The 19753-nt window shown below is 44.8% G+C and overlaps 1 protein-coding gene across 1 annotated transcript in view; it reads left to right on the top strand.

Annotated features, from left to right (window-relative positions):
* The window catches only part of CLUAP1 (clusterin associated protein 1), a 179144-nt gene that overhangs the window by 47616 nt on the left and 111775 nt on the right, over nt 1-19753 (top strand). Inside the window, exons 6-8 of the mRNA XM_050968367.1 lie at nt 10242-10325; nt 15345-15478; nt 18583-18724. Coding sequence (XP_050824324.1) covers nt 10242-10325; nt 15345-15478; nt 18583-18724 — 360 coding nt within the window. The remainder of the gene's footprint in view (nt 1-10241; nt 10326-15344; nt 15479-18582; nt 18725-19753) is intronic.

The raw sequence follows: 19753 nt of genomic DNA, 5'->3' as shown, positions 1-19753 counted from the left end.
ATACTAAAAATAAAAGGTAGATGTTCTCCAACAGCCATCAGGGAGCAGGCAAACCCGCTGAGTGACAGAGAGTATCAATGATTAACATCCACTGGAGAACAGCATAGGCTTATTCTCAGGTGTGGCGAAGCTCTGCTTGATGTGGGACCCAAGAAGGGGAAAGGTGGCTTTATACCATTTTTGGGCCTCCTCTATTCTACGACTGTCCACTTTTTCCATCTATGCATCTTATGTAGGGGGGGATGGCTGAAAGAGAAAATGGTGTAAAACTGCTACCTCAGTACTATGCCTTGCGGGGACTTTCCTTCAACTGAGCAGGGAAGGGATTCCCCATTGGCTGGATCTGTTGATTTTACTGTCCCTTGTCATGAAGAGTCTGTATTGTGTCAATGAATTGGGCGTTTTGAGACTAAGGGTAGGGTTGTTGCTTTTAGCACCTGCAATAAAAACTGAGTGGTTATTAGCTGCCTTTTTCCTCAGAATACCTGGCGAATGTTGGGGTGTCACTACTTTATGACTTTCATTTGTACTGCACCTTTGAAGCAGAAGGATCCCACGGTGCCTTTCCTGTGTTATGGTTTGCATTGCTTCCACACACCACTGAAATGCAGCCAGCTCTAGAGAAAAAGGCAGCAGCTGGTTAACACTGCACCACAACACTACACAACAGTTTAGGACAGAAAGTGGAGTGCATTGTATCTAGTTTAAACTCTAAGAGGGATTTTAAGTAGGCAAGACATAATTAGTAAAATAACGTGGGCAGGGTTAGCAACCCGACTTCTGCAAAAAGTGCATCAAATGGTCTGGACCTCAGTTCTTTGTCTCTTCCACAAAAGTTGCTGCTGATTTGATTCTTCTGGACATGGCTTCAAGGCTCCTGATGCAGAGATCAACTGTGGCTGAGTCTCCCTCACTGGTTTTCTTGACCCTTGGAATATCTGTCAATGTGATGCAAGTTTGAGACTGGTACATTCTTTGGACAGACTGGAATTTTAATGGCTTCAGGATGAGCAATATTCCCTGAAGTGACTGAAATGCAGGAATTTTGCTCTGATAAAATGGAAACAGAATTGAGCCTAAATTTGTCTCCACTTGAGGTGTCTATACTTGGAGCATAGCAGCCAGATGTAGTTTATTCCAGATTCCAAAGCGAGATTTCAGACTTTTGGCTGAAACACATTCTCACTTGTCAGACCAGTCGTACTTGGGCAAGAACGATTCTTCTGGCTTGGCAGATTTCTGATTACTTACTTCCTGGTTATGCAGCGAGTGTGACAGATTCACCTATGCTGATGAGAAAGGTGAACACAGTCCCTCTTTGTGCCAGAAAGGGCAGTTGGGGGCTTTGGGGGGGGTTCACTGCCAAAGAAGGCAGGCAGTATTTCTATTGCCTCCCTCTCCTTGGGCTTCTGCCAAGAGAAGACAACTTTCATCTTTACCAGCTCTCCGTCAGAGTCATAGGCTGAAGCAAGGTTGCACTGAATCAGTGTACTCCTGTGGCTTGGCCATACTTCCTTCTTAATCCAAATTACCCTCTCTTGGTGTTGGTGCCGGTGGAAGCTGAGCCTGTGCTTCTGATTGTACTAATTTCCTTTATTTAACTATTTAAGTATGAATAATAGTATTTACTGGAATGAATTGTACTATTGCCAGCCTCAATAGATCAAAAGACATGTATCGGACCCATAAAAGTAATGAGATTGGCCCCCAAAATCATGAATTACAAAAAAACCATAAAAATCACAGGGTGTGGGGGTTAGTCTGTCTTTTGACTTTTTTTAACTTCTCTCTATCCTCAGCCAGTGTTTGAAGAATTTCAGATTCAAAAGTCAACTGTTAATGCCCACAAAAATGCATACCTCTCTGTAGCGGCTAAGAGAGATCCCCTGCTCCTAATTCCCCCCATCATGACACTGCTTCCCCCTGCTCTGGAACCCCTCATCACTTCCCTTCCCACCCCTGTACTGCCTCCCCCTGCTCCATACCCCACCATCCCTGCTCTGCCTCCCCCTGTGTCAGACCCCACCTCCTGCTGCCCCATTCCCCTGCAACCTCCAGTGCTCCCCCACTCTCCCCAGCCCCTTTCACCATGTCTCTGCAGCTCCTCACAGTCCCTGTGCCCTGCCTATTCCCCTGAACCATAGAGTTGTAGCCATTTTGTCTGTAGGCATGGCTTCAGTCTTATTGAAAATGGTGGTGGTAAAGTGCCCCCAGGGACTTTATCAGCAGTGTGTTCAGAGCATATACACAGTTGAGGCCAGATGAGCTGTAATGCCTAAGTTTAACCAAGCTGAACCAAAAGGGCTTAAAGCATAGAGAGCCTCATTCTCAGTTCTCCTATAGCCTTTTTACATCATCCTGGAAGATTCACAAGGTCTTAAAGTGGGCAGTAACAGTCTCCTGTGCAGGGGACCTCCCGGCCCTCCAGCTCAGAGGAATTCTCAGCCCAGCATAGAGCTAGTACAAGGGCTTTGCACTGGGCCTGCTTCTAATCTCTAGAGCGGGGTGAGTTGAGACTAGTGTGTCAGAGATATGGCTAAAGCACACTGCACAACTGCTGTTTTCTATGGAGCCATGGGAAGCAGAACATAGGGAAACCTCAGGGCTGCTCGTCTTAACTTATGTGTGAGGACCAGGCAGACCCTGTACAACCCCAGAATATGGGGAACCCAAAAGTGGCTTAGTTACCTCCTCTGTCCCCTCATGCCTGTCCCAAGTATAGTAGTAGAATAATTAAGAATCTGGCCCATGGATTTTGAAATCTCTTCACAAGTTACATCCAAAACTCTTTGAATTAAAATCTCTGCCTTCACCATATAGTTACAAATGTGATTCAAAGCAAATAGGACTAAAATCACCTGCCAATAGTCTCTTGTGGGTTTTTGTAGATTCTTTTTTAATGATTGTCAGCTTTAGTTAATCAGAATTAATTTTACTCTTGGCTTCCCTGATTTCCAATTAGTATTTATTGAGCAGCACTACAGCCATTGAACTTTTGGGCACTTGAACGGGAAGCAAGGGTAAGCTGTAAACAATCAATCTGTTCATGAATACCCCTCTGGTTCAGCATGTGTGTGTTTTCTTTTCATTAACAGTTACAATAATCAGATATATTTCTAAATTGTTCCCATTTCCCATCTCCTCTCAGCTTAATAATTATTTCTATAATTCTCATCCCTGGTGAGAGCTTTTCTTGTAAAATTTAATTTAAAGGAAAACTCCTGTGTATTTTGAAGTATATGCTGATCAGCACAATTAATTGCAAAGAGCAAATCACTTTAAAAGAAAACGTGCAAGGCCTAATGTTTAGCCTGGCCTACCTTTTTGGAAGGCACAGCTGATGTCATTGTGATGTGTGACTACCTGGTATGTACGCAGAATTGGGTAATGACATTAGTTGTGCCTGCAAATAATTAAAAGTGCATTTATAGGCATCTGCAAATTATGAGCACAAGAAGAGAGCCTGTGTTTTAAAAATCTGGCCTTAAATGTCATAAATACCAAGTAATAAAGAAGCAATTAACAATAAAAGAGGCAGGTGCCATCATGATTTAGAGGAGGACTGAGAGAAAGTACAAGCTGTCTGTGTGCCTGGGAAAATAGGGGCTGTCAAAGGAGTTAGATTTACTTAAGCTTTGTTTAATTTAATAATGGTTTAACAATGTTAAATTAACTTGTTTGGTTTTTGGAATAAAATTTACCTTACGACAGTGCAGGCAGTCCCAGAGAAATCAGTGAGATCTGCTTTCCTTTCAGACATAGTCTGCATCACCAAGTTAGAGCGTCCTCCTGAGAAATGTCCGTGAATTGGAGTTTCCTGTGCAAGATCATTCATAGCTCTAGTAAGCTAAATGGCAGGTATATGTGAAAATGGTTCTGAAAATCCATTTTTAAAAATACATAAATGGGTTTGTCATAGAAAATATAATTGCTGGACATTTCTGATAAGACTCCCCCCTGCCATTCTTCAAGCACTTATGCACTTGCTTAACTTTACTACTGCGAGTAGTCCCAATTGTAGACAATGGCACTAATTGTGGTAGTAAAATAAAGCAATTACACAAGTGTTTGCAGGATCAGGGTCTTAGTTCCTTTTTTTCCCAGATAAAGAAGCTGTGAAAATCCATTTGAATTCTTAGGTCTTCTCTCCTTCCTCCCCTAAATAAGAACATAAGAATGTCCATACCTAGTCAGACCAAAGGTCCATCTAGCCCAGTATCCTGTCTACCGACTGTGGCCAATGCCAGGTGCTCCAGAGGGAATGTACCTAACAGGCAATGATCAAGTGATCTCTCTCCTGCCATCCATCTCCATCCTCTGACAAACAGAGGCCAGGGACACCATTCCTTACCCATCCTGGCTAATAGCCATTTATGGACTTAACCACCATGAATTTATCCAGTTCTCTTTTAAATGCTGTTATAGTCATAGCCTTCACAACCTCCTCAGGTAAAGAGTTCCACAAGTTGACTCTGCGCTGTGTGAAGAAGAACGTCCTTTTATTGGTTTTAAACCTGCTGCCTGTTTTAAACCTGCTGACTTTTTAAATAACTGCAATGATGCTCTTGTTTTCCAGTCCTGCCATCAGATGCGCAAATGCAGATCTCTGCATTTGTACAGATTCAGTTTGGCATAGGAGTCTGTGCTAGTGGCTCTGATTTCAGAATTGAGCCTTACTGTAGAAACTGGCATGGATTTCTGCAGTGAAGGGATGAGTGAAACTTCATGCAGCCAAGGACATTGAGGGAGGCAGGAGAAAACACATTATGTTTTCATAGATGTTTGAAACCTAAATTGCTGAGGATCAACAGTTTTGTCTGAACGTTACCAGTTAGTCCAATGCTGATGTACGTTTTCTGTGGATGGCTACCTGGGTTACTAAAAGGAGTCTGACATGGTAATTTTTTATTCTTAAAAAATAAATTCCTTTGCTATTTCTAATATCCTCCTGGACAGTGGGAATGGAAGCCTGTTTCGTTTCTCCTGGTGAATGATAAACTGTTTTACTGTTTGAAGGAGACAAGGTGGTGAGTTAATGTCTTTTATTGGACCAACTTCTTGTGGTGGAAGAAACTTAAGCCTGGTCTACACTACAAAGTTAGGTTGATGTAAACCATCTTGCATCAACCTAGTTGTGCATGTGTCTACACATTGTCTCTCACCAATGTAAGCGCTCCACAATGCTGACACAGTAATACTACCACCCTGAGCAGTGTTGAGCTATGATCAAGGTACTGAGGTCTATGCAGTGCAAATGTAGACACACTGTTACCTATGTCAACCCTAACTGTCCTCCAGCAACTGTCCCACAATACCTGACGCTGATCACCCTGGTAACAATTGTGAACTCTCCTGCCCATTGGTCACTGAGACCCGAAGCGCACCTCCCTTAAAACCATGAATGTATTTTTAAATGCCTTTTCCTGATTGTCCATCTTGGCAAGCACACCTAACTTCTCTCCGTTGTTGTGTGCAGCTGCCCAGCTGACCATGCCAGCTACACGTTCCAGATGTGCTCCGGCCTGGAGTAGACAGGAGATATTGGATCTCCTGGGCCTGTGGGTAGAAGAGGCTGTGCAAGCACAGCTACAGATCAGCTGTAGATATGTGGACATCTATGAACAGATTGCATGGGTGATGTAGAAGAAGGGGTACAACAGGAACCAGCAGCAGTGCTGCATGAAAGCAAAGGAACTGCTGCAGCCATATCGGAAGGCCATGGAGGTCAACAGTGGATCCAGTACCAAGCTGCAAACCTGCCGCCTTTACAAGGAGCTGTGTGTCATGCTTGGCGGAGACCCCATCACCACCCTGCACACCACTGTGGATATCTCCGAGGAGTCTGAATCACAGGCCCCAGGCATGACAGCGGGGTCGATGAGGAAGTGAGGGAGGATCGGGGACTTGCGACCAGGGCGGGAGGGGATCCAGCTATGCCAGGAGCCAGGATCTTTTTGAGACTCCACCGCAGTCCAGTCAGTCCCAGCAGTCAAACATGGATGAGTCCATGATTTTAAGTGTGTAGCAAAGTTATGAATTTAAGCTCCCAGGCTTGTCTTTTGAAGATGTTGTGCAGGTTTCCTTTGAGAATGATGACTGACAAATCAGATATGGAGTGATTGCTTTGTGAAAAGTATTTGCTCAATGGTGGAAGGGTGTTTTTCTCATTTATCATTTTTCTGTGTGAGTTCATTTGAGAGCATAGTGAATGGTTTCACCTACTTAGCTGTCGTAGGGGCATTGGCATCCCCAGTATGCCATCCTTTTCATGGGCCAGCTCAAGGAAGAATTACGGGACAAATACACCACCGAACCAGCGATGTAGCTGAGATACATCCATATTTTCATCCTTTGTACAGATGTCCTAAACTTCCTCAAATATTTCCATCATCATTTCAACAACCACCACTCATCCATTGAACTCTGTCGGAATGCTTCCGGAGCAGCATCAATCTCCTGGGCACCATGAGCAATGGAACCCCATGGACAACTATATACAAGAAACCCTGGATCACCCCAATTAGCTTCACAGATCCAGTAATCACTCCCAAACACACCAAGAAATCTGTTATCTACAGCCAGGTACTCAGATACCATAGTTCTGAGGAGAAAGTCTGGGATACACACCTTAACACACTTGAAACAGCCTTACTAAACAAGGACACACACCAGAGAAGTAGATCGCATCATGGAACACCCAAATACCCCGAGAGAAGGGAGGGAAAGCACTGGCAAAACCCACAGACATCTCTCTACTACTATACTCAGTACGCCTCACAACATACCTTTCACACTCCATAGGTACTACACATGCCTATCGCAACATATGGTACCACATCCTGGGCACTGAATGCCCCAATAACAACTATGTAGGTAAAATGAGACACTCAGTACACTGTGAGGGATCATGGGCCTTGAACCCCAGCTTGCAGGTCCCTAGTTAGTGCCCAGAGCCTGACTGCCACGTGGCAGCTCACCTGACCCACTGGACAAGGGGACCAGTGAAGCTCTAGCTTGCAAAGAGCTCTGCCCGTAAAGCTCCTGATTAGGGGAGACATACAGCCCCACTGGTTGGCTGGGACTCTATTTAAGAAAGAGGCAACAAATAAAAGAGTTATCTGAGCAACTAGGTGAATTCCTTGCTGTTTGTTACTACAGACCCTGTTTACTTGCCTGAATCATGAGCCTTGTCTGTTTGTGATTCCTGTTTTCCTTATCCCAGACCACTGTCTACTTCCAGTTCCTGCTTTCCTGCCTTGCTGCAGGTCTCTGCTCCTATGCCCTACTCCTGATGCTGACTCCGGCTTTGACTCCTGGCTTGGCACCTGACTCTGACTCCAGCTTGGCACCTGACACTGTCTCTGACTCTTGGCTTGACTCCTGAATCTGTCCTGCTCTAACCTTTGGGTTGGCATCAGATTCAGATCTTGGCTAACTCTAACCATTAGGCATGACTGCCTCCATGGTATATACAGCTTGCTTGGATCACTACTAAATTCTCTGAGTGGGCCCAGCTGAGGGTGGACCCAGCAGAGTTCCCTGAAGAGGCATTGGCACTGCATGAGCAGGTGATCCCCCTCTAGGCAAACAGCTGAGCATTGCAAGCTCAGAACGCACAGCTGTCCACTGAAAATCAGGTGTTTGTGGAAGCAAGTCCATCAACTCCATGTAGAGAATGCTGTGCTTCAGGCCTATCTGGCTGCACTGTCATCTGAGCTGGGACCTGCTATTCCTCTGCCCGACTGAAGTGTTCTCCTACTGGCTTTTGTATGTTACCATTCCTGATGTCTGATTTGTGTCCATTTATTTTTTTTTGTAAAAGAATTCAATGACAGATTTTAAAGTAGCCATCCTTCAACAAAAAAAACTTCAAAAACAGACTTCAAAGAGAAACTGCAGAGCTACAATTCATTTGCAAATTTAACACAATTAATTTGGGCTTGAATAGGGACTGGGAGTGGCTGGCTCACTACAAAAATAATTTTCCCTCTCTTGGTATTGACACCTCCTCATCAATTATTGGGAGTGGACCACATCCACCCTGACTGAATTGGCCTCGTTAACACTGGTTCTCCACTTGTAAGGTAAGTCCCTTCTCTTCACATGTCAGTATATTTATGCCTGTATCTGTAATTTTCACTCTATGAATCTGAAGAAGTGGGGTTTTTTACCCATGAAAGCCTGTGCCCAAATAAATCTTTTAGTCTTTAAGGTGCCATTGGACTCCTCATAGTTCTTGGAGCAGATATCCCCTCTCACTGCCTCACTCTGCAAAAACAACAGATTCCTGTGGTCTCCTGAGTCCCAACAGGCTGAGCAAATAAAACTTGTATTTACCACTGCTCCCATATTGGTCATCCCCGACACCCTGGAAGCCTTCATCATAAAAGCGCATGCTTCCAACTTGGCAATCGGAGCAGTGCTATCCCAAAGGCACAGTCCTAAACAATTGCGACACACATTTGAGGAAAGTAGGGTAGATGTCCAGCCCCACTGATTGGTTGGGATGCTCTACTTAAACCAAAAAGCGGCACAGGAAATTGTTTGTTTGAGCAATTAGGTGAATCCCTGAGTGACTGTTACTATGGACCCTGCCTACTTTTCTGACTCCTGAACTCCACCTTCCTGCCTGTCCTCTCCAGGTCTCCTCACTCCTATGCCTTACCTCTGACTCTGGCTTGGCACCTGAGTCTCTCTGCTGCTCTGACCTTTGACGCAGGACCTGTCTCTGTCTCTGGCTCCGATTCCAGGCTCCCGACTCTTACCATTAGGCATGACAGCCCACAACCTGGTCCCTATGTGTGCTCCCATGAATGAACTCACAGAAAAATGATAAAAGATACAAACAGCATATTACCTATGAGCGAACACTTTTCACAAAGCAGTCATTCCATATCTGACCTGTCAGTCCTCATCCTCAAAAAAACCTGCATGACACCTTCAAAAGATGAGCCTAGGAGCTTGAATTTATAATTTTGCTAGACACTATAAATCCTTGATTCAATTAAAGACACTGGATTTATGACTCATTACAACAGTCTGTTATCCACTAACTATTACCGCAGAGATGTTAACTACACATGTAACCTTGAATGGTCTCTTTCAACTCCTGAGGCTTAATAATTTGTTCCACCTTGTATTAAGCTGTGATGATCAGATTACCTTTCTCAGATCTGAAGAAGAGCTTCCTGAAGCTTGAAAACTTGTGTGTTTCACCAACAGAAATTGATCCAATAAAAGATAATACCTCACCCATCTTGTGTCTCTCATATCCTGGGACCAACACGGCTGCAACTACATTTGCCTGTACAGATGAGTGCCAAATCCTCTTCCACCCATAAACTGACCAGGCTCATGAGGCTTTCAGCAACCTCTGCTGTCCACCCAAGAGTACCATTTTTGGTGAGGGATGTTGAATTCAAGTCAGTCAGCACCTCCTCCCCCTCTGCCATGAGTCTTAGTTGAATTGGGAAGGGGGAACTGGACAGGACATGACATCTACTGATTGCTCCTTCTAGCTAGGTTAGTGGTAGGGGTTCTGATCACTCTTTAGGCCTAGTCTACGCTTAAAACTTAGATGTAGACACAGCTCGGTCAACAGAAGAATGCTTCCATCAATGTAGCCTCTGTTACTCGGGAAGGCGGAGTTCCTGCAGCAGCGGAAACCCCCTTCTGTCACTGTAATCTGTGTCTACACTACAGAGTTATTGGTGTCACAGCTCCAGCACTCTTAACTATGCGGCTCTAGGCCCTGTAGCATAGACAAGTCCTTAGTCTGGTTAGCTGAGGCATTTGGCTCATAGGGCTGAAGTAGATCAGATGTATGTTCATCATTTGTGGCCTTTTTAATATCTTTATTGAAAATAATAAAATTAACCTTCTTGGGTACATTTTGAGCAAGGTGTATGGGGTATTAACCCATGTAATTTCCTTTAATATTAATGACAAGAAAGTGGCTGAAACTGTGCTCTTAAAGGTGTTCCCAGCTCAGAGCAATAGGTCTCCTCTCACTTTGAAATGATGTCTGCATTGCTAATTCTTAACACTGGCCTCCATTAACTCTGACCTTTTTCATAGCCTCCCGTTCTGTGATGCTCTCTGAGCAATGAGTCATAAATATTAAATTCCACTCCATTTATTATGCACACGCCTTTGTCGGAGTTGCTCGATCACCCTCAGTTCTGTGACTGTTAGTTCCTTTGCATGATGCTTGAGTATATTGGTGTGTTTTTATTTCCTAGGAATTGAGAACGGAATCCATTGCGAGACCTCTGGAGATAAATGAGACTGAAAAGGTGATGAAAATTGCCATCAAAGATGTTCTGGTAAGCAGAAGCATCTGGTAAGCAGACGCATCAGCAAACACATTCCAGATAGTTTGAAGATCTCTCTCAGAGTGGGCAAAGATTGCATTATCATCAGCATACTGAAGTTCCACAATAGATGTTGTGGAAATCTTACTCTTGGCTTTCAGCCTGCTAAACCTGAACAGCTTCCCATCCATTCTGTAAATGATTTCAATGCCAGCTGTAAACTTCCCAGCAATTAGGTAAAGTGTGACGGCAATAAAAACCGCAAACATGGTTGGAGTTCCTAGGGCTAGAATGGCGCTGGGCTCTCTGGGATATGGTTACTTTGACTCGAGTCTGCGCAGTGCAGTGTGGATGCCAGAGCCCTTGGTTCGAGCACTGATCAGAACAGTCTTAATGTAGGCTTAAAATACAGTGTAGACGCTCAGGCCCAGGGTTCCCTAACACAGGAGAGCTGATTCAATTCCCACTACTTCGGCGCTTACGTTGCAGTGTAGGCATACCCTTATTTTAAATTCTCCCACACTAGTCCACTTCAAAGAAAAGCATTCTGTTTCCAAACTGGAGGTGGTGCTGAGCCTGCATTTTAACTGAGGGAACATTTATCTTTAAATAGGTAGAATTCCAAAGTGAACCTGAAGATTTTAACAAGATTGTTTTTTAAATGGCCCCATCCTGTGATCCTGAATGGCAAGTGTCAGCTCTGAATGTTAATTGCTGCGGGACAAGCTAATATCTGGTGAGGTCCATTAATAGGCCAACAACACAAGGTGTTACACTCAACTCAGTGGCATTTCTCTGTTTGGCTGTAACACGATCAGTGGCAAAAGAGTTGGTAGTGGTTGAAAAGAGCATGTGGTCAGAACACCTAGGAATGCACTGAGTCAGGGCAATCTATCGAGTAGTCTCCACCAGTGTGGTTCCATGAAGCCCTGGCCATGCTAAATTGGTCATCTGATAGGCAGACTCCTAAAAAATGAGTATCAGTGCAAACACTGCCCGTCCTGCTCTAGGGCTGAAAACATCCCAGAAGCATAGTTGCCCCTGCCAGCTGGGGTGTGGGGGAATCAAGCCCAAACAAATTAAATTATTGAATAGCCAACTGTATCCAAGTATCAGAGGGGTAGCCGTGTTAGTCTGGATCTGTAAAAGCAGCAATGAGTCCTGTGGCCCCTTGTAGACTAACAGACGTTTTGGAGCATGAGCTTTCGTGAGTGAATACCCACTTCGTCAGATGCATGTAGTGGAAATTTCCAGGAGCAGGTGTGTGTGTGTGTGTGTGTGTATATATATATATATATATATATATATATATATATATATATGCAAGCAAGCTAGAAATAACGAGGTTAGTTCAATCAGGGAGGATGAGGCCCTCTTCTAGCAGTTGAGATGTGAAAACTAAGGGAGGAGAAACTGGTTTTGTAGTTGGCAAGCCATTCACAGTCTTTGTTTAATCCTGAGCTGATGGTGTCAAATTTGTAGATGAACTGAAGCTCAGCAGTTTCTCTTTGAAGTCTGGTCCTGAAGTTTTTTTGCTGCAGGATGGCCACCTTAAGGTCTGCTATAGTGTGGCCAGGGAGGTTGAAGTGTTCTCCTACAGGTTTTTGTATATTGCTATTCCTAATATCTGATTTGTGTCCATTTATCATTTTCCGTAGAGGCTGTCCAGTTTGGCCGATGTACATAGCAGAGGGGCATTGCTAGCATATGATGGTGTATATTACATTGGTGGACGTGCAGGTGAATGAACCGGTGATGATGTGGCTGATCAGGTTAGGTCCTGTGATGGTGTCGCTGGTGTAGATATGTGGGCAGAGTTGGCATCGAGGTTTGTTGCATGGATTGGTTCCTGAGCTAGAGTTACTATGGTGCGGTGTGCAGTTACTGGTGAGAATATGTTCCAGTTTGGCAAGTTGTCTGTGGGTGAGGACTGGCCTGCTACCCAAGGCCTGTGAAAGTGTGGGATCATTGTCCAGGATGGGTTGTAGATCCCTGATGATGCGTTGGAGGGATTTTAGCTGGGGACTGTATGTGATGGTTAGTGGAGTCCTGTTGATTTCTTTCTTCTTTTCTCTACAGAAAAGGATAAATGGACACAAATCAGATATTAGGAGTGGCAATATACAAAAACCTGTAGGAGAACACTTCAACCTCCCTGGCCACACTATAGCAGACCTTAAGGTGGCCATCCTGCAGCAAAAAACCTTCAGGACCAGACTTCAAAGAGAAACTGCTGAGCTTCAGTTCATCTGCAAATTTGACACCATCAGCTCAGGATTAAACAAAGACTGTGAATGGCTTACCAACTACAAAACCAGTTTCTCCTGCCTTGGTTTTCACACCTCAGCTGCTAGAAGAGGGCCTCATCCTCCCTGATTGAACTAACCTCGTTATCTCCAGCCTGCTTCTTGTTTGCATATATATACCTGCCCCTGGAAATTTCCACTACATGTATCTGACGAAGTGGGTATTCACCCACGAAAGCTCATGCTCCAAAACATCTGTTAGTCTATAAGGTGCCACAGGACTCTTTGCTGCTCTAACTGTATCCAACACTCACATATATATTATTAGAGGAAGCAGAGCTTCAGGATTAAATAGCTATGCCAAATCAATAGATACACTAAGTGATCTCTCCATCTGCTTTTTCTGTTGTTCACAGTCTATATGCATCTTGAATGTTGTTAATATGTATTGATATCCTAGGCTGTAGCTCCAGTAAGCCAGTCTCAGCATATTAGAGTGGATAATTTCATGGGAAATATCAATAACTCAAACCTACCTCAGCTGGTTAGTTCCAGACCAATTAATGAAATGATCTACTCTAGCTGAACAGCAAATAACCTTCACTGCTGGAATTTCAACAAACACATAGCTCTGTCTTAATTAAACAACGTTCTTAACGATCAGAGTTTCAAAGGAGCAAATCCTTGAACATACCCAGCACATTTTAACATATGTGAAGGTTTTTTTACCCTTTCTCTTCCTGATTGCAGTAGAGTATGTAGCACTATTCTGATTGCAATTTATTTTTGAAAAGATGGCCATGGCAGGGCTAAGAAAAAACAAAGAGATCAAGACCGATTAGGTTCTTTTAAAATGTGATATTTGTCAGGAAGTAATGCTAGTCCTGGAGACCTTAGCAGGGTTGCTATTGCACTTATAACGAAGAACTCTGTTGCTGCAAGAGGAACCCCAGGAGGTAATCTGGTTAAGGGAGACCAACTGTTCCCTGAGCTCTAAGGAGCACAGAGACAACACCCCCTCACTGCACCCCTCCGTGGGATGCAGCTTCCCCACCCTCACTCCAGCTGGCTCTGTTGACCATTGGGTATGTTGGACGGGGAGACAGAGCCATCACTGTCCCTTCTGTCCACCCCTCCCCATCTTCTTTCAGGCATCACATGCCCCTAGAGGAGTCATGGCTGCAGTACCCTAAATGCATTCCTTTTGCATAAGACTATAAGAACAGCAAGACTAGGTCAGACAAAAAGTCCATCTAGCCCAGTATTCATCAAGTGATCCATCCCCTGTTGCCCATTCCCAGCTTCTTGCAAACAGAGGCTAGGGACACCATCCCTGCCCATCCTGGCTAATAGCCATTGATGGACCCATCATCCATGAATTTATCTAGTTCCCATGTATGGGCCATGCAGGGGAGAAAAGACTGTCTACTCTCTCCCACCCACCTCATGCACACACAGCCAGGAAGAATCTGCATGCCTGGTAGTATTTACAGGATCAGCCCTCTTATTTTTATGACACAATATACTTCGTATGAGCATTGTCAGCCTTGGAAAACTGTTATGAAAATGTACCTGGCTAGGCACCAAATATACTGGTGCCTTTGCCAGAGTGATGATAATGGTGATAATGAAAAAACTATTTTTCTTGCCTGCCAAGAAATAGATTACTCATCTTGGGCACATGGACATATAGAATTTTGCAAGTCTGCCTAAACTGGCTGAATTGCAGTTGCTTTGGGAAACATATCTTTGAAATTCCTCATTTTGAATTGTTGAAAATCTCAGCCATAGTGCTGCATCTGAGTAGAATTCTCCATTGAATTTCCTTTTTATTTAACTGAAGGCAAACAGAAATGGAAAAGTACTTGGATTGCATTTTCAAATAATTCTCCTTTGAAAGCATAATCACTGCAATAAACCCAGCCTTTCCGGTAAACTATATTGCAATTACAACAGCACCAGGTTCAGTTTAAATCTACTGTGCATTTGAATGCGGATTCACTTTGTTCAGGAAGAATGAACCTGAAAAAGGCTCAGTGGATACTGTATATAGGAACTTCTCCCAGGGGGTAGTAAACTAAGTCCTAGAATTTATTGGAACCAGCCGAGTGACCCTGCTTTGGCACAGGCAAACCTAATAATGGTTTTCAGTTACAGTTGTAACAGTGCCTTTAGTCTTTATAGTCATTGCATCTAAAAATCACTTTACTCACCACTAAAATGCAGGCCACTCTGGAGTGGGATGTGACAGCTGTTCAAAATCGCAATATCGTGTAACAGTTCAGGACAAGAACTGAAGAATACACTGTTCAGTTGAAACTGCAGAATGCACGCACAGAGGCCATATTTGGTCCCAAAACAATGGTGCTGGTTTATTTTCATGCAGTGTCAGTGCTCAGCAGTGCAGAATAATACTGTGTAATCTATATCTAATCCCAGGATCAGAAAGAGGAAAAGCCAGCTGTTACGACAGAACAGGATTTTCTCTGTAGTGTCCACAATAAATACGTTTGATTTGTAAACCAAATAATGACCTTTCTAATGCTGTCAGTGAGACCCATGATGTAAGAAAAGCTAAATGATGATTGTAATAAGAGTGTGACACACAAGAATGCTGGTGGAAGACTGATCTTTGCCTGAGCCTGGATACATAACATGGCTCATGGTTACAAAATTCTGTGATGACACAAGGTGCAAGATAATGCAGAATCAGGCTCGGAGTCTGAAAGATGATTGGAGTTACACTTCTGCAGGCCATGACTCAGCCACTCATTCTCTCTTTCAGGAACAAGTCCAGAAGACTAAGGACATGTTGAATAACGTGGCCTCGGATGAAGCCAACTTGGAAGCCAAGATTGAAAAGAGAAAACTGGAACTGGAAAGAAACCAGAAGCGACTGCAGACCCTACAGAGTGTCCGGTAAAGACTATGTACCTTTTATCCACTGCAGAATTAGTATAAATGGTGGTGAAGTGTCTTCTTAATGCCCACTGTAGTGAAGATTGATTAGTCTGTAAAAAATCCAGGAAATATGATGGCCTCTGAGGAGTGCGCTAAATGTAGTGATTTGCCATTGCAAACATGCCTAGGCTGTAATTATTAATTTTCCAATCATCTGGTTTTGAAACTGACTAACATTTTGCTACTGTCAAGACAGCCAAAATGTTACTTTATTTTTAAATTGTCACTTGAACTTTTCAAAATGATCAGACTTTAAAAAAGTCATTAAATCCAGATGGTATCTCTGGGTGCAGATGCTTCTAGGAGAAGAAATGGTGAAACATGCTGCTTGATTTCTAAGATGTTCCTAACTTTTCCAGACACTGGTAGGTAGTAGATGAAGAAACAGGTCATGAAGTATCCTTGGATGGGGAAGGGTCATCAAGAGAGCATCCTGGACTGCCATGCAATCAAGGCACACACAGTCAGGCCTTAGATTTGGTTTCTAGCTTCAGTCATATTGGGATGTTGTATTGAGTATGAGCAGTTGCTTGATCTGTGATCTCTTTAATGAGAGAGAATAAGGAAATCAAGGGGGTGGAAGTGCCTTCGTTATCTTTGTGTATAAATGCTGTCAGGGTTCCCTCCCCACTCTGAATTCTAGGGTACAGATGTGGGGACTCACATGAAAGACCTCCTAAGCTTATTTCTACCAGCTTAGGTTAAAAACTTCCCCAAGGCACAAATTCTTCCTTGTCATTGGACGGTATCACTGCCACCACCAAGTGAGTTAGACAGAGATTCAGGAAAAGGACCACTTGGAGTTCCTGTTTCCCCAATATCCCCCCAAGTCCCTTTAACCTCTTTCCTAGGGAGGCTGGAGAATAATATACCAACCAAATAGGTAAACAAGGTGAGCACAGACCAGACCCTTTGGTTTTTAGTGTCCTAAAAACCCATCTGGTTCTTAAAAGAAGAACTTCATTATTTAAAAAAAAAAAAAGTAAAAGAAGCACCTCTGTAAAATCAGGACGGAAGGTAATTTTAGAGGGTAAACACAGAGGATTCCCCTCTAGGCAAAACTTTAAAGTTACAAAAAACAGGAATAAACCTCCCTCTTACCATAGGAAAATTCACAAGCTAAAACAAAAGAGAGCCTAACATATTTCCTTGCTATTACTTACAGTTGTAGTCTTAGATGCTTATTTCAGATATGACTTTAGTAGATGTATTTTTTCTGCCCTGGTCCCTCTCTGTCCTGGAGATAACAACAAAGAGAGCACAAAACAAAAACCTTCCCCCACAGATTTGAAAGTATCTTCTCCCCTTATTGGTCCTTTTGGTCAGGTGCCAACCAGGTTATTTGAGCTTTTTAACCCTTTATGGGTAAAGGAGGGATTTTATGCTACCCTTAGCTGTATGTTCATGACAAATGCCATGATAAAATCCCGTCTTTACCAGATGGAGGCACATGGGGTGGGGGTGGGCAGCAGAGCAGAACTGGTCTGTGTGCTACAAGAGCCCCAGGGTGGCATGATGATTCATTGCTGGTGGGCGATGGGCATGCAGCCAGACACATTATTAGGACAGTTCTGTTGCAGAGAAATAACATATCCTGGCAGGCACAGATATCAAGTAGAAGAACATCTGCTAGCCTGCTGTGGGGCTGGACCAGGGGGTCTCAAAAACGCAGCCCGCAGGCCACATGTGGCCTGCAAAGTTATTTTCTGCGGCCCACGAGCTCCTCACAGCCCCCCACCCTCCCCTAGCGTTTACCTAGAGCAGCTCTGGCCCGGTGTGCACCTGGGGCAGGGCAGGCTCCCTGCCTGCCTGCCTGCCCTACCCCCACGCTTCTCAGGAAAGCGGAAAGAATGTGGGAGAAGAGAGGCGCAGGGGCATGTGTTGATGTTGCTTCAGGCAACGCTCCCAGCAGCTCCCATTGACTGTGGTTCCCCGTTCCCGGCCAATGGGAGATGCTGGGGGCAGTACCTGAAGCAACAGCAACACACGGCCCTGTGCCCTTGCTCCCCCACGTTGCTTCCCAGAGCAGCACGGGGGCAGGGCGGGCAGACAGGCAGGGAGCCTGCCCTGCCCCCAGTGCGCGCTGGGCCAGAGCCCACCCCTAAACCCCTCCTGCAGTTGAACCCCCTACCCTGAGCCCCTTCCTGCACCCTGACCCCCTGCCACACCCTTCCTGCACCCCAACCCACTGCCCTGAGCCCCCTGCCATACTCCAGCTCCCTACTGTACCCTGCACGCTGACCCCTGCCCTGAGCCATCAGCTGCAGCCCACACCCCTCCTGCACCCCAGTCCCCTTCCCTGAGCCACCTGCTGCACCTCGCACCCCTCCTGCACCCCAACCCCCTGCTCTGCACCTGACCCCTTGCCCTGAACCCACTGCCACACCCCTCCTACACCCCAACCCAGTGCCCTGACCCCCTGCCACACCCCTCACCAACTCCCTGCCCTGAGCCCCTGCCACACCCTACACCCCTCCTACACCCCCTGGCAGCAGGGAGGAGGTGGAGCTGGGGTGGGGATTTTGGGGTAGGGATTGGAATGGGGGCAGGGAAGGAGTGGGAAGAGGCGGGGCCTCATGGAAGGTGTGGAGTGGGGGCGGGGCCGAGGGCAGCAGGGGGGAGGTGTCAGTAATGCAGCCCTCGTGCCAATGTACTAGTCCTCATGTAGCCCTCGTGGTCATTTGGGTTTGAGACCCCTGGGCTGGACCATGCCCACTTTGAGGTATGGAGCATTGATCAGCAAGAAAACTAATCTCTTGCTAGTGTTGTCCTTATTGCTAGGGGAAAATTCTGTCTTTCTGCTTACATGGGCAGGTGTGGTGAAAGGCTGCCTACAATTCTCCTTTGCCCCAGCACACCTGTGCAATAGAGGGTAGGATTTTGCCCAGTGATTCTAGTATCTTTAAAATAATGTGGAGCATTTAGAGTGAAGAAAGATGCTTTTTGGATTAGGCTAGTAGTGGGAATACAGAGGGAACTGAGAAAAGGAAAGTGCATGTTGCAGAGTTCTGCGGCTTCAAATCATTTTGTTTTCTGTGTTGTTTTGTCTCTGGGCTCTCCAGACCAGCCTTTATGGATGAGTATGAGAAGATCGAGGAGGAGCTGCAGAAACAGTATAGCAGTTATCTTGAAAAATTCCGTAATCTGGCCTATCTGGAGCAGCAACTGGATGATCATCACAGAGTAGAGGAGGAGAGGTTTGAGGTAAGGAAGTTTTGTATTTCCAGACAAAACATTAGCTTAGCTAAATGTACTTTTTTAACCTCTGCCCCATCGTGCATGCCTCTGTTTATTATCTAGCAATAGCCAAAAAGACTTTCATTGCCTCCTGCCGCTTCCCACAGCAGCAGGATAATTAATACATATCCTCAGAGCTGTCTCTCCACTAATAAGATCATCATTTTTATATTCTCTAGTTTTGAACTGGAGAGATCTTGAGCAAACAAGATAACACACTTTTAGCTGATAAGTCAGTGGAATTAAGCTGTTGTAAAATCTGCATAAATTAGATCAGCATCAGGCAACTGCTGTCTTTTCCAATCACTGCAACTTTTCCCCTATCATCTTTTATTTCTCCTTTTATCTCTCACATACTTCCCAGGGTTCACGAAGAACCAATTTTCAGCAGTTCTGAACTCCCTCTTTCTAGTTCTTTTAAAACCAATGGATGCATGTTGCAGCGCACGTATTTACAGTTCTTTAAGTGCTTGTTCATGTCGATTCCAATCAGATATGTGTGCACACATGCACATTGGCTGGAAGATTTTTCCCTTAGCAGCATCTGTTGGGTCGGCTTGGGTGCCCCCTGGAGTTGCACCCTCATGGCGTCTTAATATATAACCCTGATGACCCGCCACCCTTTCAGTTCCTTCTTACCACCAGTGACGGTGGCTGGAACTTCCCTTGGCTCTTGCTCAGCAAGATTTTTCTCTATTTCGTTGTACATAGTTAGTTCTTAGTGTTGTTCGAATTAATAGTTTAGTACAGTACAGTGTTTGTTGGGGGTTTCCCACCCCACACTCCGGTGCTGTGGTATGGTGCGGTACCTGGGTTTCAAGAACTGCGTGGTCTGTGCCAAATGCATGCCGAAAAGTGACCCGCTCTCATCATGTCTACGGTGCCTGGGGGAGACCCATCAGAAAGATCGTTGTAAGATTTGCCATGAGTTCCATCCAAGAACACTTAAAGGAAGAGAACAGTGGCTCAAGGTGATCCTCATGGAGGCAGCCCTAT

The sequence above is a fragment of the Gopherus flavomarginatus genome, chromosome 9 (genome assembly GCF_025201925.1).
Source record: "Gopherus flavomarginatus isolate rGopFla2 chromosome 9, rGopFla2.mat.asm, whole genome shotgun sequence".
In the NCBI taxonomy this organism is placed as follows: Eukaryota; Metazoa; Chordata; order Testudines; family Testudinidae; genus Gopherus; species Gopherus flavomarginatus.
Note: the sequence above shows the minus strand (reverse complement) of the source record. Positions and strands in the feature narration are given on the sequence as shown.